The 27,549-nt window shown below is 50.9% G+C and overlaps 2 protein-coding genes across 9 annotated transcripts; both read left to right on the top strand.

The window, feature by feature from the left end:
- On the top strand, positions 1-9,564 carry TRIM45 (tripartite motif containing 45). 2 transcript variants are annotated; one of them, XM_069785886.1, is made up of 6 exons: positions 18-1,526; positions 4,114-4,847; positions 5,864-5,993; positions 7,931-8,045; positions 8,268-8,394; positions 9,241-9,564. In XM_069785886.1, exons 1-6 carry the CDS (start codon positions 646-648, stop codon positions 9,390-9,392), a joined length of 2,139 nt encoding a protein of 712 aa, XP_069641987.1. In that variant the 5' UTR covers positions 18-645; the 3' UTR covers positions 9,393-9,564. The 2 variants fall into 2 exon arrangements, 1 of the variants encoding a protein (XP_069641987.1); XR_011325152.1 differs by lacking the exons at positions 8,268-8,394; positions 9,241-9,564 and adding an exon at positions 7,044-7,143 and having other exon boundaries at positions 1-1,526; positions 7,931-8,034.
- Positions 9,350-26,979, top strand: VTCN1 (V-set domain containing T cell activation inhibitor 1). 7 transcript variants are annotated; one of them, XM_069785895.1, is made up of 6 exons: positions 12,728-14,973; positions 21,309-21,373; positions 22,891-23,238; positions 24,385-24,663; positions 25,363-25,524; positions 26,241-26,979. In XM_069785895.1, exons 2-5 carry the CDS (start codon positions 21,310-21,312, stop codon positions 25,482-25,484), a joined length of 813 nt encoding a protein of 270 aa, XP_069641996.1. In that variant the 5' UTR covers positions 12,728-14,973; position 21,309; the 3' UTR covers positions 25,485-25,524; positions 26,241-26,979. The 7 variants fall into 7 exon arrangements, with proteins under 7 accessions (XP_069641992.1, XP_069641996.1, XP_069641993.1 ...); XM_069785892.1 differs by lacking the exons at positions 25,363-25,524; positions 26,241-26,979 and having other exon boundaries at positions 22,891-23,002; positions 23,088-23,238; positions 24,385-25,162; XM_069785890.1 differs by lacking the exons at positions 25,363-25,524; positions 26,241-26,979 and having other exon boundaries at positions 12,728-13,840; positions 13,922-14,973; positions 24,385-25,161.
- Positions 26,980-27,549: the final 570 nt, after the last annotated feature.

The following is a 27,549-nucleotide window of genomic DNA, read 5'->3' as shown; positions in this document are numbered from 1 at the left end:
CTTTGTCAGGCCATTACGCATCAGAGGGATGTTAACCTCCATTACAGTTTCAGTATTTGAAGATCAGTAGGTTTAGATAATTTGCACTCAGCAATCCTAAAAACACCTGACTGGAGATTTCCCTTGCTTGTTGATTTTTAATACAACTTAGGGAACTTGAAATCCTGAAGTCTCAAATGGTGTTCATGTCACATTGGTATTCAAAAGCAGGATAGGACAGGTAAGATGGCTGTGGTGCTAGGCAAACTAATGGAGAAGCTGGTACAAAGTTCAGTCATTAAGGGCTGAATGCAGCACATTATGTGAGTATCATTAGTGCTAGTCAACATGGTTTTATAGAAAGGAGCTTGCTTTAAAAAAAAATATCTGATTTCATTCTTTGAGCAGCTTACAAATCAGACTGGTAAAAGCAATTGTGTAGATACCATCAAAGTCCAAGGAGCTTCATGTAGGACTTCAGTGACGTTCTGGTTTCAAAGCCTGCCTTCTACAATATTTGTAATTCCCAGGTGCAGTGAATCAATCCAGTCATCAGCCAGTCTCCCGCGGGGAAGCCTGGCGGTGTTGCGCTATTTCTATTCAAGTTTCACCCGTATTGCTTGGCTATACGGCAAGTTCACCAGCGATGAGAAGGAAAAACTACAAATGCCCAGCATTGCGGCAAAGGGCCTGCACGGACCGACTGCAAAGGCCGGTCAGGGGCCGCCTGCTCTCTCCTTCGAGGTGGTGAACCTCCAAATTTTGAGCTGGAAGAACTGGAAACACAAAACCTCCCCACGTCGGGATGGGGAGGCTGTTTCTCAGAGAACATGGGATGTGTCAGAGGCGGCAAACAGCGGGACAGGCCCTTCCGTAGGAGGACGAGGACTAAAGCCGCCTCTGGTGTCCCCTCAGCCCGCCTTTGCCCGTCCCGTCCCGGACGGAGAAGCCCCGAGGGGAGGCGGCGGTGGCGGGGTCCCCCCCCAAGACCGCAGCGGTTTCCCGGTGTCCCTCACAGAACCCGGCGGCGCCGGTTCGGGTACGCCATTCCCGCCTCAACCGCCGTCGCCCCTGGCAACGGGGCAGCTCGCGCCCAACGGCCGGGAGGGGAGGGGAAGGGCGGGAAGAGGCGGCGCGAGGGGGCGGCTGCGCGTCCCTGACGAGCCGGGGGCCCGCGGTGGCGGCCGAGCTACCGCTATGTCGTCCGGTCAGCGCTGCCCCGTGTGCGCCGAACCTTGGGTTTCTCCTCGGTTGTTGCCTTGCCTCCATTCGCTGTGCGTTCCCTGCTTGCGGCGGCTCGGGACGTTGGGGGAAACGGGCCGGGCCGCCGCCGCCACCACCCCCGCCGCCCGTAGCGTTCTCTGCCCGGTGTGCGATTCTGAGGTAACGCTGCCGCCCGGCGGCATCGGTCAGCTCACCCCCGACTACCTGGCGCTGAACCGAAGCCGGGAAGCGGCGGGCTGCGACCTCTGCGCCGACGGGGCGGCTGCCAGGCGGTGCCTGACCTGCGGGGCCGACCTCTGCCTCTTCTGCTGCCAGGCCCACAGGTGAGGGGGAGGCGAGGCCCGGCCCGGGGTCATCTCCTCACGGGGTGCGAGGGGCTGCCTTCCCCTTTTGGGCTTCTGGAGGGCAGCGTGTGGGTGGGTGGCAGCGGGCAGGGAGCCACGGAGAGCTAGCGGGAGTGGTAAACCCGTATGTCTTCCAGTTTGGTCAATTTCCTAGCGGGTTTTTATCCTCCCCGGAGGATGCTCTGTACTCGGGCGGGGAGCGGCGAGCTGCTAGCGGTAGGTTGGTCAGCCCCGTTCAGTCCAAAATCAGGCCACCCTTTGCCCGTGGGGGTGCCCGCTTGCTGTTTTGCATCTCGGTCTGGGCAGGGAGACTGACAGCGGTCCAACAGGCGTGGGTGTGGGCAGAGTACTTGCAGGACAAGAGCCTCGCCTGTTGTGCTGTCCCGCTTTGGAGAAGGCATGTCTCCCAAGGGAAAATGGGAAAGTGAAGCTGCTGGTCTGCCTCTCTCCACCTCCAGAAACGTTTACTGTGTGTATGTGCAAAGGCACCCTTAGGTGAAGTGAAAGGAGGTAAGTGGAAGTCCTGACGCTAGCCTGCCTGCTGTGGTTGCTACCTCCTGATGATGGACCCGTCTGCTTGCCTGTTAACTGTTGTGCCCATGTATCTTGTGTGCATTTTCAGCATTTCTGTGAGGCTGGGAGCTTACAGCAATAATGCTATTGCTTCACAGTGTGCCTGATGTTGCAGGGTTTAGTTCTGTTGGAATACAGGAAAACTGAAGAAGTGACAGCGGAAGAGAGCTGTGTACCTCAGAGAGGGTCATGTCAGTAAGGCAGGAAGAAGTGGTGACTGCAACAGAGGTAGGAACTGAAGAGGAGGTGGCCACAGTGGCCAGCGAGCAGGGCAGAGGACAGGCAGCATCATGAAATAAAAGTGATAGGAAGTCTGAATGGCCTTCTGAAGCAAGGAGGTGACAGGCAGGGTCAGAAAAACACCCAGTAACACTAGCCAGGGAAGCCTCTTAGCCTGGGTTAATCAGCTCAGACTATTCCCTCCACGTCTGCTGCTCCTTTCCACTTGATTAGCAAATTCTTTCCCCAGAAAGAACTGAGGCATATTCCTCGCTGCCCTGCCCCCCTGCAGATACTGGTGCCTGTGGTAAAACGGCTTAGACTCTTAGTTACCTTTCTACTCCTAGCTGTAATTTTCAGCATACCATTCTGATTAGCTAATGCCTCATGCCCCATGCAGGCTGCTGAAGAGTGATAAACTGAGACCTTGAATAGCAGCCTGCTGCACTGATAGAAATAACTGCAGAAGGTATAAAGCAGTAGAAAATTTGTCCTGATGACCTGCTTCCTACCATATTTACTGATATTTTTTTCACCCCACTGGCATCTGCAGACTTGCACCTGAGTTAGTTGATGGCAGAGCAGAACAAGGGCAAAGGAAAACCATTTTGAAATGATTTCCTGGTGTATAGGGAAGACTTCTAAGGATCTGAGTGCCACTGTTGTGCTCCTTGGAATAAGTGAGAGAGGTTTTAGGCTGAAGTCAGGGAAGTGTGAATTTGAAGGCTGTTATGCAGATAATGCTAGAAGGCTTTGAAAAGGTGCTGGACCCAAGGGAGATTAGTGGGAAGTGAAAGGAGTGCAAGGGCCATGTCCTGCCCTGTGATGAGGTTGCTTTGTGTTGCCAGAGCAACTCTGTAGAGCTTGGTCCTCAGAGTATTTCTTTGCTTATGGCTTGGAGCTCCCAGCGCAACTGCTAGAAGTCGTTAGTGCAGGAGACAAGGAAAGAGAGAAGGCTTTTTCATCCTGCTCAATAACTAGATCCCAGTGTCCAAAATAGCATAAAATGGAAATATTCTAGTGCTGCCTTGTGACATGGTGGATTTCTGGGTGATAACAGGTTCTTTGTGTCCCATCCTTCGTCTCCGCCAAGCAGGACCTAACCTGGTGGCTAGAAGGAAATGGAGTTTGACATTTGGAATATTAAATGTTTTACTACAGACTGTCTTCTGGCAGTGGCCTGAACTAGATTTTCCCCTATGGGATATTAGAGCTCATTTACCTCAGCAAATTTAAAGCTGGTGTAAATGACTGGACTGATGGCTGAGGAGCTTGGCACCTCCTGTTCCTCTCCAGAAGTGACTGTTGGTGAGCAATTCTGTTTTGAGACACCTCCTGCCAGCTCTCACTTTGCAGGGCCCACTGCCCTCCTACTGCCTTTGTCACAGGGTGTCTGGGGGTAATTGCAACTATCCCACTTCTCTCAGGCTCCGTGAAGGGGCTGCTGGCAGTAGCAGCCTGACAGCCCGTTCCCCAGTCTGTGTGTGGCCATGGTGGGGCATACGATTCTTCTGTCTGAAAATAGTGCTGACTGTATGCAGGGAGCCTGAGAGCAGCCTCTCATGAGCTGCTTGCAGATGCTGTCCTCTTTTGTGTGGACCCTTGTCCTCAGGACACCACAAGTCCCTTCATGTAGAGTGGATTTCAGTAGAAACAGGAGGGAGCAGTGCACACTGTGACTTGCAGTCTGTACAGACTGGCATTCACAAGGGATCTCGATGTTTGCATTTCATATCCAACTTGCATAAAGTGATGTGTCGTTGCTCCCTTCTAGGAGACAGAAGAAGACGGCCTCTCATGCTGTGACGGAGCTGGAGAACACCAAGGATTGCAACCAGGCCGGGCAGCCTCTCTTCTGCCCTTCCCATCCCACAGAGGAGCTGAGGCTATTCTGCGAGCAGTGTGACCAGCCTGTGTGCCGGGATTGCATTGTAGACAGGCACCGGCAGCACCCCTATGACTTCATCGGCAATGTCATCCACAGGCATGGGGACGCCCTGCGAGAGCTGCTGAAAAGCACCCAGCAGCACATGGGCACCCTAGAAGATGTGCTGGGCCAGATTGATGACATGGGCAGTGCCATCTGCAGTCGCACAGAGGCTGTGGCCACAGAGATTTGTCTGTTTGCCAGTGGGTATGTGAAAGCGATTGAAGAGCACCGGGACCGGCTGCTGAAGCAGCTGGGGGACTTGAAGATGCAAAAGGAAAACCTGCTGCACTTGCAGAAGGCCCAGCTGCAGCAGCTGCTGCTGGACATGAGGACAGGCGTGGAGTTCACGGAGCACTTGCTGATGAGCGGCTCAGACCTGGAGATCCTTATCACCAAAGGGGTGGTGGCAAGCCGGCTGGGAAAGCTGAACAGTGTTGCTTACAACACCCACCCCAGTGTGGACGACAGGATCCAGTTCTCTCCCCGGGAGAGAGCAGGGCAGTGTTGTGGCTATGAAGTTTTTGGGGCCATTCTCAATAAAGTGGTTGATCCAGCCAGATGTACCCTGCACGGGGAAGGTAATGGGGTGCTGTACAACAGCTGAATGGGAACGCGCCGCTCCCTGAAGTCACCTTTCCGTTCTCTGTGCCCATGTGGTGTGCAGCTTAAGGCACTGTTGACTCCCTGCTGTCCCGGCATTGACTAGGGGCAGAGGTAGAGCCCTGCCAGAGGTTGCATTGCTTGCTGAGGGCCTATGGGAGCCGTGCTGGGCAGGGAGCCAGAGAGCTATCCCCATCCAGATGTACAGAGCATACTGGAGCTGCCCTCTGCAACATCACTGACCTCAGGATGGGGCTGAGGTGCGAGAAGAGCAACCCTTAAGCCAAAAGACCACAGCTTACTCGGGGGATGGGAAAGACGCCTGCAATGGCAGGACATGATGCTCTCCCGGTGGCCCCAGCTGCCCTGCAGCATGGGCCCAGGCGATCCCCTCTGTGGCTGAGCGAGTAGGTTCATTTCCCCTTACAGTTCTGCTGAGATTGCCATGGGGATAACTGGCATTGATGGTTTCATGGGTATTTGCTTACTAAGGACTTGGAGCGGGGCAAGCAAACAGAGAACATTCAGACCAGCCCACAGAGCGCAGCCAGCTCTGGTCAGTAATGGCCTGCACAGGACAGATGAGAGAGACCCAGGGCTCATTCAATCCCTTCCATGCCAAGCTGTAAGTGCTGAGGTCTCTGGGGTTCCTTGCTGCACACTGGGGTTGTTCTTTCTCCCTCCCAGTTGCATGGTGCACCTTGAGGCCTTCTGGGAAGATGCTGTCTGGGCTCAGAGGGACAGGCAGGAAGACCACCCTGGTCCATACAGACCTCCAGGCTAAGCCTGTCCAACATCTCTCAGTGCCTATGGCTGTCCACTCTCTCCTGATCCCAGTCACGTATTTACTTTTCCCTGTGAGTGGAAGGAGCTGTACACCCTGGCAGCAAAGTCCTGGCTGTGCTCTGATGGCACAGCAACGCTGCAAAATAGGTGGGAGGTGGCAGTCATGGCTGGTGTGAATCCTTTCTGGTCCTGTTTCTCTGCCTTGCAGATCTCCACAGTGCCCGTCAGAACCAGCTGACTGGCTTTACCCTGCTCTGCAATGACACCATGGGGGAGCGGATGGGGCGAGGAGGAGAGGCCGTGCAGGTCACCATCACCCACAAGGACAAGAGGGACCGGTGGGTATTTTGCCTGAGAACTCCCTGGTCACTGGGTTTGCTTTTCTGCCTCCCTTACCCTGGCTCCCTCCTTGCTTGGGCGGGTGGGAGGATGTGCTTCAGCATGTGGGTCAGAATCTGTAGGGGAAAAGGCACTATTCTTCTTCCCACTGGTATAGCAGTGCTTCCTACAGGTTGTATTTGGCTGCGTGGAGGTTGACAGTGTTGGCTCAGATTTATATTGAGTCTTTGAGTGATTTGGGACTTCTTAAAAGATTCAACGCTTGGTGGGTGTTAGACATTTTCAGTGAGCTGTTGTTCCTTCCCACCCCTACCGGCAGACACCCAGGGCTCCTGCTTTTCTCAACACCTAATGAGTGTAAAACATCGCAGCCCCAGAATGACCGTCCTGAGTCAGACAGACAGTCCACCAAGCCCCGGAGCCTCTGACAGTTGATCGAAGTGCCTAGTTTGTGTTCTGGAGAAAGAATCTGTGTTGGGACTTTATCGTGCTTTCTCCTGTAGTCGCAAGCGTTGAGCACTTTAACATGTTTGGAGGCTTTCTAGCAAAAGCAGGAAAGACCACACTTGACCTCCTAAGTGTTTCTGCAATGAAAATGACCAACCAGAAAAAAATATTTTGTAACTGTTTGCAGGCTACACTGGTTACTATAAAGCAGCCAGGCACAAATGTAGAACCAATAAGGGGTCAGTTCTCAAGAAGAATGTGTGTTTTATAGTATGTACAACATAGCTGGAGCAAGATGCCAGCATAACTTGTTCAAGGATCCACTGTTGGTGGGATGACCTGATGAAAAAATGGACAGGATGCTAAAACTCCTTGCTATGGGGGAGTGTTGACAAGTCATACAGAAGCAGTGCTGGCTGCACAGATGCTTATCAATAGAGCATCATTGTTCAAGAATATTGTTCCAATGTACCTTCCTTCCTTCCCTAGGTGCACATATGACGTAGGAAGGTGTGCACATGAGGGTTATGTGGATTTTGCTTGGTGGGGTAGAGGTCGCTGTGGCCACATTAACTCAATATCTTGTTCTTGTGCATATGCAGTTACTACATCCGTTGCTGAAAGCCGTCTGGCTTTGGGTTGAGGCACAGCAGCTACAGAAGAACGTGAAGTATCACCACACAGTTCACGGCAGGAAATGATGTAGGCAGCTGTATTGATGTGAAATGGTGGGGTGTGGGGAATACAGCCTGCAAATCTGGAAGATTATATACTGTCATGTCATGGGGCACAAGAGACTAACTAGCGGGGGTTAGGAAGAACAGCTTCCCCTATGCAGAGCTGCCTGATAATTGTCTGCGGAAAGCTCTTTCCATCCTTCTGTGAAGCAGGCAATCAGTCCCCGAGTAACTAGCTGATGCTTTCTCCCTGGTACTCTGTCCACCAGGGTTCCTTGTGAAACCCAGTGAGCTTCACTTTGGAAAGGGAGAGTTCACCAGCAGGGAGCTAGAACTCCTCAGAGCATTGAAGAGTTGGGGTCAATAGAGATGGGACAGTGGTTGAAGTGATCCAAACCTGCCCCATTTATGTCCTGTCTTCTTCGTGGGCTTTTCTGGAGGTAATTGCTCTCTGAAGTTGTGAATTTACCCCATTTCTGAGGACTCTTATCTGATGGGATGATCTGACCTGCAAGTGTGCTGTCTGTCATCTTCTGCTCTTTCAGAGCTCGGGGTTGCTACAAATCCTTGCAGTGCAGCTAGCTTTGTGTGACTTCCTTTGTAAGGTTATTGCAGCTCCCAGTAGCAGGTGTGTGTGAAAGCCACTCAGTGCTTGAGCATTGCTGGTGCATCCTGTTAAGCTCGCTTGAGACCCACAGCTGCTGAACAAGGCTGAGGATAAGGAGCTGACCACAAATCTAGGCCAAACAGTGGTTCACATGTAGATAATTTTCTGCCAGTCACTGACCTCTTGGACTTCTCTCTGTTCGTAGTGCAGTCAAACCAACAGTGTGTGATAATGGTGATGGGACCTACCATATTTCCTACAGCCCTGAGGAGCCAGGCTTGTATGCTGTCTGCGTCTGTGTGAAAGGGCAACATGTACAGGTAGCATTTCTTGTTTCTCTTGCACTGCTTCTTCTTTATCTGCTTTTCTTTTCTAAGGATTTGCTTTAAATATTTCTAAGGATTATCTCTACCACTTAGCAGTTTAAGACTGGGCTTAGCGATCTGTGACTGACAGGATTACCCGGTTGGTTTTTGAAAAAGCAGACACAACATCTGATAGCATCCACTACAGCAGCCTCTCTGCTTGCTTGTCCTCTGCAGGGCTCTCCATTCACTCTGATGGTGAAAAACAAGTTCCGTGAGCACCAAGGTGTGTTTCACTGCTGCACGTTCTGCTCAAGCGGAGGGCAGAAAGCTGCTCGCTGTGCCTGTGGAGGTACCATGCCAGGTGAGTGCTCAGCCTTCCCCTTCCTGCTGGCATCAGGAAGGTTTGTTGCATTTGGTCCTCCCTCGTGTAGATAGGTGTGAGTCGATACTCCAGCCCAACTCCTGCCTTGCACATCCACCAGGCCTGTGATAAACTGTGTGTACATACCTTCTGGTAGGATGGGACTGCAGCAGTGAGAAATGCAGCAGGACACGCTAAAGGTCTTTGCAGCACACCCCAGAGACAGAGACCTGAGCCAGCTCTGCAGAAGATGGGGCAGGGCAGCTCTGTCTTTCTGTCCTCCTCAGCGAGGCTGAGCAGCCCTGTGTCTATATGGTTCCTGTTCCAGTGCTGGCAGGTTGGGAGCTTCTGGGCTGTGTCGCACGGTGCCCGATGCTGTCCTATGGAGAAGCCTCACTCCTCATTTAGGATGAGTTCAGCTCCCTTGTTTGTTTAATCCCAACCAGCTTCCCCGTCCTTGACCTGCATGTGTCATTGTGTGGTTTGCCTGTTTTAGTATAGAATCAGCCTCTTCCTTTTTCTATGCTTGGTCTGTATCTAGCTCTGGCCATAGCCACCAGTGGCTGGCATGGGGTTCTGCAGGCCTGTGTCTTGCATTACTCAACAGGCAGGGGGAAGGAAATCTTCAGCTTTCCCCATTGTTTGGAATGGGGAGGTCCCTCTCAGTTGTTCTCCTTTCTTTATGGAGCCCTGGCAATTTTTGCCTTGAATATGCTGTGCTCTCATCAGCACGTGCCTCCCCGTCTTAGAGAAGTCCTGGGGCTGAAGCACTCTCCAAAAGCCTCTGACACACTGGGATTTTTGGGCCTGCGTTGGGTTGATCTGATGGTGCCTCTTCTCTTGCAGGTGGGTACCAAGGTTGTGGTCATGGACACAAAGGTCACCCTGGCTGCCCCCACTGGTCGTGCTGTGGACAAGTGAAGGAGAGCTCAGAGTGTTTGGGTGGGCCGCCCAGCGACACCTCGCAGAGGAGTTTGCTCAGGACAGTGGCACTCTGAGCAGCCAGGTGAGCCCCTGCGAGCCCAGGGCACTGCTCCTTGCTGCTGCGTGAGCATAAACCACAAGGATCCCCATGATCACCACATAGCCTTGCTGCCGGAAAACAACGTCGTGAGGGGTGTGAGCTGAGAAAGGGGGATGAGGGAAAATAAAATTGTGCCTTATATTCCACCCGGGGGTGTGTATGCAAAGTCGTTTCGTACCTGAACAGGAGCAAACTCTGGGAATTGTACTGCTGCCTTAATTTTTGAGGACTTGAGGCCCGTGGGGTGAGGCTCTAAGGGGAAACTCGGTCTGAACAGTTACCTCACAGGAGGGTCAAGATATGTTTCATTCTGCAGGATCGATAGTCTGTGCTGTCCTTCTTGAGGAGGCCAAGGCTGCTCGTTGGGGCACATTCCAAAGGGTTTGCATTCGTGCCTTGGAAGGGCTTGGCAGTCTGAATATGGCTTCTGCCTCCCTGTTAGATAGGCGGCTGGATTCCAGCCTTCTACATATGCATATAGCACAGTCACACTCCTGGGAGCTGCTGTTGTGCTTGCAACTCTTATATTTTCTCCAAGTAAGCTGTAGTCTCATTACACCCTCTCTGCAAAATAGGAGCAGGGCGGATTGGTAATATAGCCAAAGGAAATCCAGAGAAAACCCATGGTGCTGATGGGAACAGGAATTAGAATGTCATTCACCCAGTCTGTATGTTCTCCATGGAGATGGTGTGGGACATAGTGCTGCTGGCAGTGACGGGACAGTGTGCTGGGTTTGGCTGGGATAGAGTTAATTTTCTGCACAGTAGCTAGTATGGGGCTGTTTTGGATTTATGCTGAAAACAGTGGTGATGATGCAGAGGTGTTACTGCTGAAGCAGTGCTTGCACGGAGTCAAGGCCTTTGCTGCTTCTCACCCCACCCCACCAGCGAGGAGGCTGGGGGGCCACAAGAAGTTGAGAGGGGACACAGCTGGGACAGCTGACCCCAACTGACCCAAGGGATATTCCCGACCATATGACGTCATGCTCAGTAGATAAAGCTGGGGGAAGAAGAAGGAAGTGGGGATGTTTGGAGTTACAAAGTTTTGTCTTCCCAAGTAACCATTACGTGTGATGGAGCCCTGCTTTCCTGGAGATGGCTCAACACCTGCCTGCAAATGGGAAGAGGTGGATGAATTCCTGGGTTTGCTTTTCTTGTGTGCGCAGCTTTTGCTTTACCTATTAAACTGTCTTTATCTCAACCACGAGTTTCCTCAGTTTTACCCTTCCGATTCTCTCCCCCATCCCACTGGTGGGGAGTGAGTGAGCGGCTGCGTGGGGCTTAGTTGCCGGCTGGGGTTAAACAACAACAAGGAGCCAGCAGAGAACCCAGCTCACCACGGGAAGATCTGGGGACAGTCTGAGCATCCGTAGGAGCCATAGGCACAAGTTTACAGGTGTCTGTCCTGAACTGGGGCAACTAGGCAAGCGCAGCAGGAGATGGAATATAGCAAAACTCCTGGATTTGGCTTGTGCAGTCTTGGCAAGGCTCTGTTTTTAGAAGGAGAGCTTGCTCCATTTTCCATAGTGTGTGTGTGTGTATCTCCTGGGCTTGTTTGTGTGCTGCCAATCCAGAGTTGGGGAAATGGCACCTGTGATGAGGAGGAAGACGCACTTTCCTGGAAGGGCAACTGCTAACCTGCCGATTGCTGCCTGCCGCTTGCCTGGGTGAAGGAGACACCCTGGATACCTTCCTTCACAAAACACCTTCGTGTCATTGAGGCTGGGAATGCTACTGCCCTGGGGGTAACCTTACTAGTAGGTGTGTGTTGCTAGGGGCTCCTAATACTGCCTGGGGAGCTGGGGACAAAGGTCTGACTGTTGGTCACTTGGGGAGAGGAATGCTGCTCTTGTGTCAACAGTCAGGACTGGTTCTTGCTTTCTGGCTGATGAGAGCTGGCTTGTAAATAGTAGAGACCTGTGCTGTCTGTTTGCTTGCTCAGAGCTAGGCTCCTATTGGTTGCTTGTTCGTCTTACAAAGCCAGTTTTGGAACCTCTTCTTCCTAGTAAAGAGACAGATAGCCTTATGCAAATGCTGTTTATAGCTTTCCATTAATCATCCAGAAAGGGCTGTCAAGCAAATGAGGAAAGAAAGGTTAGGCAGTTTAAATCTCCTAAGTTAGGCAATTTAAGTCTCCAAGTCGCTGACTCTGAAATTTCAAAGTGAGTGAAATTTCAAACCTTTAATGGAACAAACAGTAACTCATTCTTGTCCTTGCTATGTACAGAGTCAGTGCTCAGTACAGAATGTGATGTAAAACAAAATGCCTCATTTTCTGTGTTTTTCTATTTCTTGCCCTGCACCCACCATGTGTATTTTTTGTTCTCAGAGCTTCCGTGCTGTATTGCAGAGGGAACACATAAGGACGGCACTACCTTCTAGGCACATAATTTCTGTCTAAAAACATCTTAGTCCTCTCAGACAGAGGAATGTGTTTTCTCTTTGTGTTAGGCATCCCTTACACACCCTGTCGCTGACATTTTCTGAGAAGCTGTTTGTGAGAATTACACCAGCGAACACGTAAACCCTTCAGGGAACTGCAGTCAGCTTGGGCTGAGCTCTATGTTTGACATGGGGAAAGCAGTTTTCAGACAGCATGGGGTACTAATCCTGCCAGGGTCAGGCCCTTGTGTTGATTTTTTTTTTTGGTTAGACTTGAGGGCTCAGTCAGTCCCAGGGATTATAAAGCATTGACCGGCTACTGCTCTGTGTTTGGGCAAAGAAGGCTGTGCACGAGGATAGCTTGAAGAATCATGTGCAGAAAAGACATTTAATAACCTTAGTCACTTTGTGGGGGTTAGGCGGGAGTGTCCTCCCATTGTTTGCAAGTAGACTTTGTCCTCAGTGTCCGTTACTCAGAATGCTTTGCCAAATGAATATATCCTACTGATCTGCTGGAGTCTCACCTTGGATGCCAACAGCCATTCCCAGGAATGGCTTCCAGTGCTCTGTTGGTAAACAGCCTTGGGCAGGTGGTGCATTAGGAGGTGTAGTTAATCTGCTATATATATATATATACACATATAATGATGTTATTTCTGACCAGCTGGTCCTTGAGACAGCAAAGGCATTTTCAAGACAAGCATACATGCAGTGCTGACAGAACAGCACTGGTAAATATTGATATTTTTCCCAGGACAAAAGCTCTTGCTGATAAAACTGCCTGTCTCCAAGGTTTGGAAAAAAAAAAGGGGGGGGGAGGGTGGGTGGGATGAACATGTGGAGGAGCTTTGGGAGGTAGACAGGGAAAACAGAGTGTAGCTGGAAGGAAAAACACAGCAAGAACAAGAGACCGTGGAAGACCTGGAAAGGACCCTGCAGCCTGGAAGACTCCATGTAGGATGCCTCTAGAGTCAGGTATCATGCCAGGGTATCTCTCCCTTCTCAGAGGAGGCAAACCACAAGGGTGACGCGGCTGCGCTTGTAGCTCTGTGCTTGACTGTCTGATTTGTCCCCAGAAGATCGCGGGAGCAGTGCAGAAGCTGGCTCAGTGGGGCTTCTTGGCCTTCCCATGGCAGGAGGTGATTCACAAGGGTGCACCAACCATCTGGAGTGCCATGTCAGGACAGATCCTGGCAGTGGCTCGCAGGCAGCATGGAGGACTTTGTCTATTTCCAACTAAGGGTGGCTCACTGCCTCCCTCTTTTGAGAGATGAGGGCTGGCTCTGAGGGCTGTTGCTTCCAGCTTCCCTTCAAGAGCAGTCAAGGCTGAGGACAGGTAGAGCTGGTAAGGCAGTGCCAAGCTCTCCTCCTTCCAGACCACTAATGTTCCCATTTCTGGTGCTTCTCAAGCACCTCTTGATGTCATTGTTACCGATGTGGGATCACAAGGCTGGAAAGATGTCCAACATTTTTGGCCAAATCCCAAGGATAGCTTTCATCTTTTCCAACCTGCTGGCTGCCTTCCCCTCTCTTGAGCGCTCTGTCAAACTTGGCTGCTTGTCAGCTTGCCACAACTCCATCTTCTGGTTCTCCTCTTTCACCGATAGCTCCTCCAGCATTCCAGTGACATTGAAATAAGACATGAACTTCCCATAAGTAAGGGGACTCTTTTGACAGAATTATTATTTGTGAAGAAAGAAACAAGTTGTATCATGAAGGGCAGAGTGACTGCAGTCTGGTTCTTGTCCCCGTGCCTCCCCCAGACCACAGAACATCTTCTTGGGCCCTGACCCACCTTCAGTTCTTCCTGCCCCCACTGTTCCCTCATGCAGGCAAGAGGCAGCATGTGCCATGGCCAGTTGTAGGGCACCAGCTGGGGGGCCCAGAAAAACTGGTAATGCTTTGTGCCTGCTGTCACCTTCCCCTCGCTGAAGACAGCTGATGTGTCTCTTCCCCAGGTGCTCACCGGCTTTCACAGACCATGTGGGACCAGATCCTGCTGTCACATTTGGTTGGATTTTGCTAATAGATTCAAAAGTGGTAAGAGCTGGGCCAACCGTGTGATCACAGATCCTTGATTTCTTTGGGAAATATCCTGATTACCTCTTGGTTTTTCTGCAGTGTAAAAATACAGAGAGGAGTAGGCTCCAGCATGAGAGCTGCTCAGAAATTCATGTGGTGTTGCTCTGGTGAATGGGACTTGCCCTGGTCCTACTGGGGCTGCCTGTGCCTGAGAAACAGACCTGTTTTTTCCAGCATGGAAGTAACCCAACCGTTGGCTGTGTGGTGAGGTGTGCTGCGGCTACGACCCGGAGTTAACTGGTGCTGAAAGGGGACACCTCATTTGTGCACTGCACCAAAGGCAACTATAAATCAGGTGTCACCAAGTGCAACAGGATATTTCCTAATCTGCATTTCCCAGCAGGCCACTATGGCCTAGAGCTATTATTCTTAGCTTCTAGTAATGGTCTGCTAAATTACAAAAAGTTTAGTAATCAGTAGAATACTACAAAATAAATCAGAATTATTTTTTTGCAGATTAAAAAGGGCTATTCTGTGCTAAAGCAGAGGGGAAGTGAAGACCGTATAAAGTCTGCTTTACAAGTTTAAACCACTGCAACAACCAAAGAGCAACAGTGATTCTCAGGTGAAAGATTTCCACTCCTCAGTTTCATTCAGAGGCCAGAGGATGAAGGATGTGCTTTCAGTAACAGCCAAGATTGGAGCGTTAGCAGTAGGTCCTGTTCACACCTCTGCCATAGACCTTGCATAGGGCGTTCAGGTAGCTCCTTCACCTGGAGAGTGATTAGCTTTGCAGTTAAGCACTCACTGAAGTCACACGTGAACGGCTGAGTAAACCCAATGCCTAGTCACTCTTGAAAGCAGAAGGTCCCACCCTGGCTCCTCTGTCCTTGCCACAGGCCATGTGGTCCTGTCCCACCAGAAGCATCATTAGGTGCGACTCTCCTCTGAGCACGTGGGGAGCCAATTCAACTCCCTAACCCGGCTGGAAACCACTTACTTTCTAATTTTACTTTGTTTCCTAACAGGTGACTAGGCTTAGTGGAGGCTCAGATCTGTGCTCTCATCAGTCAAAGGTGGTGGGACATGGGAGGAGGTTCTACACAAGTTGTGACATATAACTTCATCCTAGCATGATGAGGCTGGAAGTGGTGAGTGCTGAGTGCTAAGTGCCTTGGAATAGTTTGCTGACTTTGGTGCCTGTACAAGAGCCACAGCCCTTTCCAGCCCCCTCCCTGCCATCTAGAAAAGTCTGTTATGTGTCGTGCACCACATCTGGCTATGTTCATTCCTTGTGGAGGTGAACTGGCTCTTTTGGAGTAGAACTGTAGTCCAAAAGACGAAGCGTACACTTCTGAAATCTTGCACATGCACAGTTAGAAGGCTGCTGTGCCCCTCAGGGCACCGTATGTCCTCCTGCAGCTAGTTTGGTCATCATGGACCAGTATTAATTGGTCTTGTTTTTAACCTCTGGTTGTTGCAGAGAAAGTAATTTGGTTTTTCTTAGGTGCTGGACTGTTCCCAGTTCCTCTGGGCATCCTCAGTTCTGCAAGGGAAAGTGGTTCACTCCCACTAACCATCCGAACTTGCTGGAGATGGCTCTGGACTGTCAAAAATTCCTCTTTTCCCATCCTCCCTAGAACAGTCCAGACGTAGATGACAGGATGCACAGGTTCCCCTTCAGGAGACTGAACAAGGTGGTGCAAGCTGCCTTCCCTTTTCTGCTCTTTTGCAAACTCTCTGCCCTTCTCAGCCTCTTAAGCCCAAGAGCTACTTCTCCTGCCCCCAGCCTCAAGTGAGACCAAGCACAGAGGGAAAGGCTTGCAGGGTCTGTGCCGGTTTCTTCCCTTTATGTGCTCTGATGTCCACCATAGTGGCAGACCTGCAAGCAGCAGGAGCTGGCCTCGGGGAGGAGAGGTAGTTTGGACTGGAGGAGTTTAGTGGAAGAAAACAGCAGTCAGAAAAGAGGCCACTGCTGAACCTGTGTGGCTCTGATGGCACTGCTGAGCCTGGAGGAGCCTCTTAGCACAGCACAGATAGGCAGGGGAAGATGCACGTTGCGAATGGGGCCAGGAAGGGGACCCGCAGGTGGGACCGCTCTGCCCAGTGCCAGCAGCATGATTGGAGATTTTAACAAGGAGACCTGAGCTAGTCCTGGATATAATGAAACCCGTCAGTGATGGGTAAACTGTGGATCTACATGGGAGACTGCTTCAGTCTGACCCCGGCATTAGCTGGCTACCAAACCATGAGCTGTGTTATTTTTTTGTTTTAAATCAGACATGTTTCTTTAATGGATGGTGTAGGAGGTCTCTCCTGTTGCCCCAGTGACTAACCAGGCCTCCCTGCTTTTGACTGCCCTGGTGAGGGGAGCAGAGATGCTCACTGCTTCCTCGTTCCTGAGAGTTCACTGTTTGGGCTCACCACTCCTTAGCTGAGTTCAGTTATTTAAGCAAGACAGCCTGGGAGGATATATCATGCGAAGGACAGGGGCTGTGCTGAACAGTGTGGGACCTTCAGGCACCTGGTGTTTGGCTTGTCTTCGTAGGTGCCGTGACCATGGCATCCCAAGGCCAGGTCATTTTCTGGAGGTATGGTATTATCTGCATCTGCTTTGAGAGAGGGGAGGGAGGGGACTGTATTTTCTGGACTCCTTGGCTGTATCACCCTGCTGCCAGGAGCTTTCAAGACAGCAGTTCTTTGCAGCTTAACTCTATACTGCACTCACCGAAGCTACTTAAATACCGGTACAGCTTCTTTTATATAATCAGTAAGGCCATGTAGCTGTCAGACACCCATGTGCAGGTCATTGACTGTAGCCAGGACGGAGATGCACGTCCTAGAAACTGTGCATGGCTAGAATACGCTGCCTCAGGTTTGTATGCTGTGGTAGGTCAGGGTATCAATGGCTTGAAAAAGGCTCTGTGTTCCTGCTGTTATAGGTGGGGGTATCAATGGCTTGAGGAAGGCTCCCTGTTCCTTCTGTTGGTCCTCAGACAGTCGCTTATGTTTCTGTCACATCAGCGTGCTGTGGGGAGAAAGGCAGAAGCTGTCCTACAGCAAGTTTCCTTGCTGCGTGGGTCAGGAGTAAGAGCTGGGAAGATGTGCAAGTTGGTTTATACCTCTTGTTTCAATGACCCTGTTTCCTTTGGAGCTATTGACCAAGTCCCGGTGAACTACAGTCAGAAAAAAAAGTATTGTGGGGAAGGCCATAAAAATATCTACCTCATATCCTTATCTTCTGATTACTTGAAAATAACATCCACCTGATGGGTAAAGTGGCAAACTTGCTTCAGCCTCTGATGAATGTGGGCCAACTAAACCTGACTGCTTGAACAGAGCCACCACCAAGCTGCGTCTCTTCATCCCAGGTGTGGGCTTTTCCAGGCTGGATGGAGGCAGGGGCTGCAGAGAGGTGTGTGAGACATCCCTGCTTGCATTTATTCTGTCAAAAAGGTTTCAGCTGTTACCAGTATCCGTCCCACTGGAGCTGAACAGCAGTGGGGAGAAGGACAGTCTACATGTGAACAGAAGAGACCTCTAACATGTGAGCTGTGCTCCAGCTTTCTCACATGGAGCATCAAGGAAGAACTAAATAGTAATATTATCGGCACGGAAGTGAGATCACTAGTAGACATAATGTAACATGGTGTAAATATTCATCAGGCATCATATTCCTCATGCATCTGGAATGCATGTAATAACTAGCTCTGTTATTCTCAAGAGGCAGCCCAGCTGGCTTTTGTCAGGGAAATGAAATATCTGATGGGTGCAAAAAAATGCACACCTACCCCTTGCTGCTCCGAGAACTATCCTCTGGCTCTGCCAGCGCCTCTGCCTGCCCTGAGCAACTGCGCGCAGTCAGATGGCAGCAGGTTATTGGAAGTAGTGAGCTTCCTCAAGGACACTCATCTCTTCAGGCTAATCTTGAAATATAGAAATAGCCCAGAGAGAGGGGTGAATTTTCCAGGAAGCTTCAGAGGAGCAGTGGGAGGTTTCTATTGATTTCAGGAAAAAACAAAACAAAATTAAAAAAACCTCTAAAACTCTAACACTGGGAAAAGTTGAGCTTTGCAGTCATTAACTGCTCGTTGGAACGGAAACCCCTTCCTTTTGGGTTACTCCTGCCATGCTATTTCTTTTCCACAGTAAGCTTTGATATAAGGAGGAAGGCAGGGGACCTTCAATCTCTTAATCTTCCAGGTTTTTTGATTCTCTCACCTCTAAGCCCATTCTCGAGGGAAAGCTTACTCTGAGCAGAGCTAGAGATTGGGAGGATTAAGCCTCTGCTGCCTGTCACAGCGGGGCTGTGAGCCTCTCTCTGCCCCTGGGCTGTGCTCGGCAGCATTCAGGCTGGGAATGAATGAATTTCATGCCAAATTCCATTTGGCTGAGCAGGAATGGGACCATGGAAAAGAGGATATGCACAGAACAGCATCCCACAGGCTGTCAAAATGACGCCGGGAACCGAAAGTGGCATCAGGGCTCTGACTTGTGCAGCCCCAGAAGTCTGCATTAGTCTGTTTCCAAGCCTCTGAAACACTGGGAGTACAAGGAGTGCTGATGCACAGAAAATTGCTGTTCGCTTGAACTGCTGGACTAGACTGTTGTGAAACACAGCTACCATCAGCATGCAGTCAGGTTGCCAGCTTCCTCTTGTTTGCCCTGCGCCCCAGATCTACTCAATACGCACAAGGGGCTTGCAGGCGAATATTTTTAAGGTCTTTTGTGAGTCTTGGATCTTCCAGTTTCTGCGGAGGAAACTCCAAAGAGCCTGATTTCCCCTTGTCCCTGGCAAGGGGTGTTGAAGTGGGCAGTGGCATCTGTGTACCCAGAATTGCCATTCCCCTCCCCGTAACAAACGAGCGGCTTTTTCCGTCAGCCCTGCTGCTGCCTTGAACCAGGGGTGGGAAGCATCTCTCTGGATGCAAAGTTAGCAAGGCTTTGCAGCTTTGGGGACATGTGGCACCAGTGGGGGACAAAAGCATTGGTGCTGGCCCGTTTGTGTTTGTTTGTGAGCGAGGTGAGGACGGTTTTGCCCAGCGGAGTGCTCGGGCAGAGGTGGTGTTCAGGCCAAAGGGTCCTTTCAAGGACCGGAGGCAAGTGTGGTGGCACCCAAAGCATTCAGGGACTGCACAGGAGGTCACCCTGGCTGCTCGTCCCCTGCCATAGCACCTCCGGCATTTACCGATGAAATCCCCTGTAACCCGCAGGCAGCATCCCTCGGCTCCCAGCAATTTCTTCCCTGCCCGCTCTTGGGAAGGAGGATTTTAAGCTAGCAGGGTGAAGGCGAGCCACAGCTGCTGTGCGAAAGCACGACACAGCTGCTGCTTGCTCCATGCTTCCCAGGCGTGAGAGCTGAGGCTGGTCATGGCAACCTTGGCTGAGTTTGTAGCAACGATGTCACGCTGGGATCAGCTCCATAGAAATTGGTGGAGATCCTCAAAGAGATAGATGTTATTCAGCATACACGACAGGCTTGTTATCTACCCCAGAATAGGAAAGCACAGGGTTGTCGCCCATTGAGCCTGGCCGAGACCCTGCCTGAGCCCTGTGGGACATGACAAATCATTGCTGGGAGCTGTCACGCTGCGGGATCCACATGAACCAACAAATAAAGTCCCCATCCCACAGGTCCCCAGGGGAAGCAGTGGCTGGTGATGGGTCCCCAGCTGCTCAGTGCCCATGGCTGGAGGATATCCACCGCTTTCCTCCTCTATAGGGTCAGCTGTGACCACAGCCGCAGGGCACTGGGAAGGGGGCAGGTGGAGAACTGCTGTCCACCCTGGTCATGAGTGAAAGCTGGTGAGAACAGGGGGGAAGCCAAATATGTGACACCTCCCAACTCTGAGGGCAGCTGGGCAGGGAGGGCTTGGTATGGATGTAAATGTGTATATGGACTCATATGGACCTTTATATGGACTTACTGCATACTCGTGGTGAAACACACAGGTCTGATCCCTTCTCCTGAGCATGCTGGCAAGTGCAGACAGGGCTTCCTTAGACCACTTTCTACTGGTTTTAAGGATGATGATGGAAGGGAGGTGGCAGGAGGGCAAGCAAGCCTTCTGCAACATCTCCCCTCCTCTCCATCCCCTCTTTCAACTCATCTTCCCGTTCTCCCTTCCCTGCTGCTCTCTGCAAGAGGGGCTTCTTCACATGGTGCAACTCCCTAGAGCTCCATACCAGCCCTGTGATCGTGGCATTTGCAGTGATTGAGGCACGATTGTGCAAATGACTGGTGCAGGCACACATTAACGGTGGGAGGAGTTTGCAGTTGTACAAACACCAAAGGGCACTCGTGCGGGAGGCTGCCCGATGTTTTGGGAAAGAGTGTGCTGCAAGTTAGCAGACGCTGCTGAAGCGGAACAGCTATTTTTGTGTGGGCGGAAGGGCCGTGACATCTCAGAGCCTGGGCCTGCCTGGGGATGAGATGGGAAGCAGCAGCTCAAGAGTTTCTGTTTTACAACGGAGCAAAACAAGCCCTGGGCTGGCAGCCCAGGTCACTGGTGCAGAGTGGCCGCTGTTGGTGCCCACGCCTCCCGCAACACAGCTCCCTCCAGTGCCCTGCCGGGCTTGGGAATGGGGTAAAGTCCCCTGTGAGGACCTCCTGCAGCTCTCTGGGCTTCTCCTCTGACAATCCTGAGCAGAGCTGAGCCCAGCACTCCTGTGAGACTGTCAGGCATGAGCACGGGAGCTGCTCACCCTGGGATGTACTTGTGGGTTTTTTGTGGGGAGCTGCTTCAGGGCTTGCTCTGGTGGGGAGCCAAGGTCATTGCCACAGTCCCCCGATCCACATGAAAACGTGCCCAGAACCACGTGTGACAGCTCCACCGGCTGTGGTGGGAGCCTCCACCTGCCCATACTTACGGGTTTGTCCAAGCCAGGGCTGTGCCGGACATGGGTTGTGGTCAGCAAGGCTTGAGCTGTGCTGCTCCGTGTGGTTTGGCAAGTGGTTCTCTCCTCCTCAGTCTCTCATTCAACAGCCCCTCATCCATCTGCGCGTGGAGTGTCCCAAATCCGACCAAGCTCACAAACCCGGCCCTGTTTTCAGCCCCCTCCTGCCTGCTGTCTGGCTCATACTGGGTGTCTCCTGGGGTCAGGGGCCTGTCTCAGTGGTCTGCTCGCCTCCCTGGGCAACTGGTCCCTCCCAAGAGCCAGCAGGGACTGCCCCGCTTGCTTATGCCCCGGGGGATGCAGAGAGGAGCATCCTCCACTGGGACCCACTGCCTCCTCCCAAAGGCAAAGCCTGGGTCTCCTTTCCTCCAGCCACACGGTCCCTCACCTTTGAAGACAAGTGTTCACCTGAATGTTCGTCACTGCTGTGGTCGTGTGTTTCACTGGTCCACCCTGCTCTAGGTCTGTGGCTTTTACCCACCTCGACCTTTCCTTCCTGCCGGCAGCTCTGCAGACGTGCAGCGTAGGCGTAGGGTGTGAAGGAGGTGGGCTGTGCGGTAATGTTGTCCTTTCTGTTTTCCCCAAATAGCATGACTACGGTCATTATCATCCTGGCTGCGGTGATTGCCCTGATCATCGGGTTTGGTGTCTCAGGTATGTGGCTGCTCAGATTTCTTGCTGTTACCAGAGGGGCGATGAACTTCTGCCCTGCCTCTACCTCCATGTCTCCATCCCATGCACGGGCTGACGTGTGATCTTGTGTGGAAGTGCCACCTACAACCCTTTAACGAAGGCTCACTTTTTATAGATTTTACGTACCAGACGGCTGAATTAAGACTGCACAGGTGACTTCATTTCTGGCCTTTCTCAACAAGGTATCACTCCATGACATTAAACCACAAGCTGTGCTCTCCTTGGAGACTGTAAGCTCTTGTTGGTTTTAAATAATGCAGAGGTTTACACACACACACACATGCTCACACACAGATGTGCTCAGAGTGGATTAGAAGACACCAGCACTTGGCATTCAGAGCTGAGTGAGGATATCTGTGTTGGCTCTTAATTTCTGCGAAAACTTGTCGGCGGGCTGGCCCCAGGCTGCAGTGGTGGCTGTGCACGTGTGAGCCCTGCGGGGCAGCTCCATTTTGCCCTGGGAAGTGAGTTCCTGATCTATGCTTTCACAGCAGAAATTAAGGCCTTTTTTTGTTTGGGTTTTGTTTTTGGTTTTTTTTTTTTTTTTTTAAGTTATCTGGTGTGTTAGCAACCAGAATGTTCAGCTCCACCTATTGCTCCATGGGAAGCCAGCTGAGGCAAGGGGTTGATAAGTGTAGTGCAGCCTGTGCTGCTGGAGACGTAGTGCTGCATTAGCTGAAATTTCCTTGGGCTTGGAGCTCTAAACCTACACATACAGAAAGTCCTGCACATACCGTGCTCCTTCTCCCAGATAGGAGGAGACGGTATTTATTGCACAGTTGGACAGCATCTGCCAGGATGGGGCACATTCCCCTGCTCCCTCAGAGACAACAAAAATGCATCGCTTTGGTGTTGCCCAAAACGCAGCCTCCTCAGGGCATGCTGAGTGAGGACGTGTAGGGAAGGGCTGTACGGGAAAGCGGAGCCGGCTCCAGGAAGGTGTTAATTCTCAAGCTCGCTGGTTAGGATTTGATTTGAGAAGCGATCTGTGTTCCCAGGGAAGGGAAATGCTGACTTTTCTTAAATGAAAGAAAACTGTTTGTATTCCAGTAAGAGTGCAAGAGCAGCGTTTTATTTCTCTGCCAGCATTATGCCTTGCAATCATGTTTATATTGCACAAAGGGAGGTCCTGACTAAGAAAAGACACAAAAATCACACTCTTCTGGCAGCAGAGAGAAAAAATCCCTGATACATATTAGCAAGCAAGAAAACACCACGTGAATTCTTCTCAAACAGATAAGAGGAGCTACTTTTTGAACCACGCTGCCCGCTAAAGAAAAGCTCCTGTGCTTTGTTTTGGTATATAAGCCATGGGAGCTGACCTCTGCTAGCAGCACTGGTAGCTGCTACTGGTGTCCTTGCGATGTGCTGGTGCCCGTTCAGCCTCGGGGTTGGTGCATGGCAGCCGCAGGGTGGTCTGGCCTTTCTCCGTGCTCATTGTCTTGCCTTTCTCATGCCTCCTTGCTTTCCCCTTGCAGGAAAACGTTCCATCAGCGTGACGACGCTGACTTCTCCTGGGAACATCGGCCAGCGCGGCATCCTGGGCTGCACTTTCGAGCCCGACATCCGGATGGGCAGCATAGCGATCCGGTGGGCCAAGGCGGGAGTAGCTGGGCTGGTACATGAATTTAGAGGTGGGAAGGACCACCTGCAAGAGCAAGATGCGTCGTTTCAGGGCCGCACAGCGCTGTTTGCAGACCAAGTGATCGGTGGCAATGCTTCCCTGGAGCTGAGGGACGTGCAGCTCTCCGATGCCGGCACTTACCGGTGCTCTGTCACCACAGCCAGAGGGAGCGGAGTGGCGGTGCTGCGGTACAGGACAGGAGGTGAGGGGTATGAGGAAGAAAATCCTGCTGCAAAACGCAGGCTAAGGTGACTCGGTCAGACCTACCCGCAGTTACGCTGATGCTAGAGGCTGTGTGAGCGGCACCCGCTCCTCCAGCAGCCCACGTCAAGCCCTGCAGCCCTGAGTAGGACTGGGGTATTTTTGGCTTTTCCAGAGGTGTTTATGGCCTTACCTGCTCTTTCCACATCCTTGTTCCAGAAAAGATGATTATTTTAATGCTCTCAGTTGTCTTTTTTCTTCTATTTATCACATGTAGTCTACCAGCTACTTAAGTGACTACAAAGACCCCCTTGAGAATGGGAGTAGCTAATTGATCTTATAAAGATCCCAATTTTATATCTGTTTGCAATAGGCTTTAAATGTCTCATTTAATCCAGGGGCATTGGCATAAATCCTACAGCTCAGGCGACACGTTAGTCTGCCCTCAGCCTCAGCAGGTACAGATGGAGCTTCCCTTGGCTGCAGCCCCATTTAGCATCAGAGTCATATCACGAAGCCATAGGTGTTGGTCAGGCACCCTTCTCAGTCAGCGGAGAGGGTGAGTCATCTTCCCTTTCCCCCAGCCTCTGATAACAGCAATCATTTTCAGCATGCCTCTCCCTGCCCAGAATAACAAGTGCCTCCTGTTCAGTCCCTAGCCTCCACCAGAGGCGAGCGGAGCTGTGCCAGCTGCAGTTCCTTCCCCGGGGAAGCCGGGCAATTTGGGAGGCATGGGCAGTCTCACGCCAGCCACAACCTGAGCCTGGTCTCCCCTGGGAGCCTGGATGTCCAGAAGTTCTTGGCAAAGGCTTAGTTTACGAGCCCAGGACCCAGCTCGTAACTGTGAAGCAGAATCACTTAAAGACACTAAAGCTGTGCCATGATCTCAGCAGATCTTGTCACACCGGACCACCTTATCCTAGGAGTTTTTAGATCCCCTGTAGTCATCCCGCTGCAGCCCAAGCTGTACAGACCTCCCTCTGAGCCCCTGCGTTTGGTTTGACTACTCGTGGTGCTGCGATGCTAAGCAGCAAGTACCCTAGAAATACCTGGGACTGACCAGCAGCCGTGGTTGCGTGTTTCATGCCCAGTTCCTAGACATTTGCCTTTTTTTTTTTGACTGTCTCCCCGTTTTTCCCTCCCAAAGCCTTCAGCACCCCCAGGGTGCACATGGAGAACAGCAGCAGTGGGGACACGTTGCAGTGTGAAGCACCGCGCTGGTTCCCTCGACCCGCTGTGCACTGGACAGCCTACAGCGACGCCGGGGGGTACCTACCTCATGTTGCCAACACCAGCTATGAGCTGAATGCTGAAAACATCACTCTGAAAGTGGTTTCCTTTCTGCACAACGTTACTGCTAACGCCACCTACACCTGCGTGATTGAAAACAACATTGCCAAGGCTACAGGCAACATCAAAGTGACAGGTAGAGTTTACCACCACCCAGAGACCACAGGCGCGGGGAAAGAAGAGACCCTGTGTGGGTCGGGGGGGTTCCTGCAGCGTTGCCTCCCCTGTGTCAGTGAGCGGTTTCAGTCAAGGAAGGGACCGAAATCCATGGTTAATCCAAGTCTCTCCCTCTGTCCCTGGGATGAAGGAAAGGGTCTGTGTTTGGTCCTGCTATTTCAGATGGTTTTTATGGTAAGGATTGCTCCCTCAGCATGGGGACAGAACTGCCAGGGAATGGGAAGGAAGGAAGGACGGACACACTTCAGAAGAACATATTCCTTTGAATGTTAAGCCAAAACAAACCAACCAACCAAAAATGCCAACTTTTGACACTTCTTTAGCCAGTTCAGCTTAGATCCCTTTTGTGTACCAAACCAGCAGGCTCCTTTAGCTGCTACTAATGACAAGCTCTCTGACTCCAGCCCACCTCCTTTATTTAAAAGGCCACCTTATTCACAGGAAAGCAAACTTTCCAAAAAGCCTGGATATCTTCTCCTGTTCTACGTGAGAAGGGTCATAGCCTTTCTACAGTGAGGGCTTTGTAGCGGTGGGTGTCCAGCACATAACTACCTTTATCAATATTCAGAAAAATGGGGAAGAATAAATATACACACTCATTTTGCCTTCCCTGCTGTGTTCCCCATTCTGGTAGCCTCTCACTATTCTTCTGCTACAGATTTCAGCATTACAAGAGGGACCAACTTGCAGCTGGTGAACCTGAACGCAGAGTCAGTATCCTCCTCCCTTCCAGCCTGTCACTGGGTGCTTCTGCTTCCCCTGTATCTGCTGTTGATCTAAAGCCTCTACAAAACAATCAGAAACACTGCTGGACCTGGAGGTAAGCTTGGAAAGGGAAACTCATAAGCATATATGCTTGGTATATGTAGACCCTCTTGCTGAGTTTGGTTAGAGCAGCAGATCTATCCCAAGCCTGCAAGAATGGGTGGATGTGTCTTTCCCCTGTGCCCACCTTCCTCCCCCCCAGGTTTAGGTGGGACACACAGCTTGTCCCTCCCACAGGCTCCCTGGTGGCTTCTCCCATCACTTTCTGCAACCTTAGAGATTCTTCTCTTACACTATCAACTGCCATCTCTTACTTGTCCCCTCATTCTCTTTTCCTTCCCTCCTCAACCATCTCTCTGACCCAAAAGACAGACATCTTTCTTGCTTGCTGCTCCGCGCACCCTCTGAACCTTGGCTCAGTTCAGGGCTGCAAGGCAGTGTGGGCTTTTTCCTCTCCCTCCCCATGAGGCTTGCTGCAGTACAAGCCTTGCTTGCACCCACTTTACTCTGACAACCCCACTATGCAGTGCAGCATCTTCAGGAAATAGTACCTACTACAGACACCTTGAACGGGGCTAGAGGGAGCTGTCAGCCCGAGCAGTCCCACCTAGACCTGGAATAAGGAGGGCTGCAGACAGTCAAAGCACAGGACAACCGCCTTTAGTATTCATCAGCTTTGGCTTTGGGTGGCAGGCTCTAGAGGTAAACCGGCGATGAAGTGGAGAGCTACAGAAGTTCAGCTAAAAGGAAAATCTCTGTCTTTCCATGCAGAACAGTTACTACAGCTACCCCAACGGCGTTTCATGCTTTCCTCCCTCTTGGGCTGAGAACTTTAAGAGCTCCTCCCAGTTCCAAAGCACATAGCAGCACAAACGTGAAGCCAGCTGATTTCTCTCTTGTATTGTTATTTCTTACCCACACCAACAACAGGATACTTTGTTTAGCTTCAGAGAGTGAGGAATGCGATAAGGAGAGTTCCATAAATAAAGGAAAAACTCTGATCACAGGAACAAGATGTGTTCTCTTGTCTGAAGTAACCCAGTGACCAGAACTCTGATCATGGGCAGAAGCTCAGAGACAAACAGGAAAAGGGTTTCCTGCAGTACACCCGAGAACTGGTCCTTCAAACTCAGAGTACTAAAAGCAAGCAAATCTTAATTCCCCCCCAAACAGATTTGATTCGTCTGTCTCATGTCTTGTGATTCTCTGAATGTACTAATAAAACTGTAAATGAGAGAGCCAGTTAATGTATTCAGTCTTCTCAAAAGACTGTCATCAAACTCCCCTTCTGAAAAAGATGTTGTGAATGGCAAAACACTGATGGATTAGAAAAAAAGCCAACAGGCTTGGAGTAAGCGTTGGCTCTTCAACCTGGCAAAGGTAAACAGCCTGTATGAGGATTGATGATTGCATTTGTAATGTGAAATAAAAGAGCAACAGGTGAGTAATAAATGTCGCAGCAGAGAGAACAATAACATACATAATGAGGAGGAAAAGAGGGAGACTAGTAAGATACTACCCGGAAGTTCATAAAAACAGTTATTAAACTTAGCTACAACTACAAAGACAAATTTGCCTTTTTGGTTTTTAAGTAAGTCTCTGTTATCTGGCACTTCCTATCTATTTCTGTAGCACTGTCTGTTACTATGTTATTCATATTACAGGACTACTTTCAGTTGCACTTTTAAACCAGATTTGGATCTCTTAATTTACATCACTTACAGTCAACATTTTCTTCAGGCTGAGAGGGGTTTTTTTTGTTTGCTTTTTTTTGGTTTTGTTTTCTTTGGGGAGGGTGAGCAGCGAGCTTCAGCAAAATCGTTACCATTTCACAGAAAGCACTTAGGGAAAAAAACCTGTGACAGCAAAACATGTGTAGACCTTTGCTTTAGGCTGTTTTGGCAACCTTCTTCAGGAGGGAGTCTCAGAACTTTGTTGAATGGTGGCATCTGTCAGGTCTTCTGCCACTCATGCTTTGGCCTTAGAAGTAGCCAGCAGGCCTTGAGAAGGAAAATACCTTTACACATGCTCAATAAATCTGCCACCTTAAGTTTAATATAAGGCTCTTATAATATAAACT

This window comes from Haliaeetus albicilla, chromosome 6 (genome assembly GCF_947461875.1).
Source record: "Haliaeetus albicilla chromosome 6, bHalAlb1.1, whole genome shotgun sequence".
Lineage (NCBI taxonomy): Eukaryota > Metazoa > Chordata > Aves > Accipitriformes > Accipitridae > Haliaeetus > Haliaeetus albicilla.
Note: the sequence above shows the minus strand (reverse complement) of the source record. Positions and strands in the feature narration are given on the sequence as shown.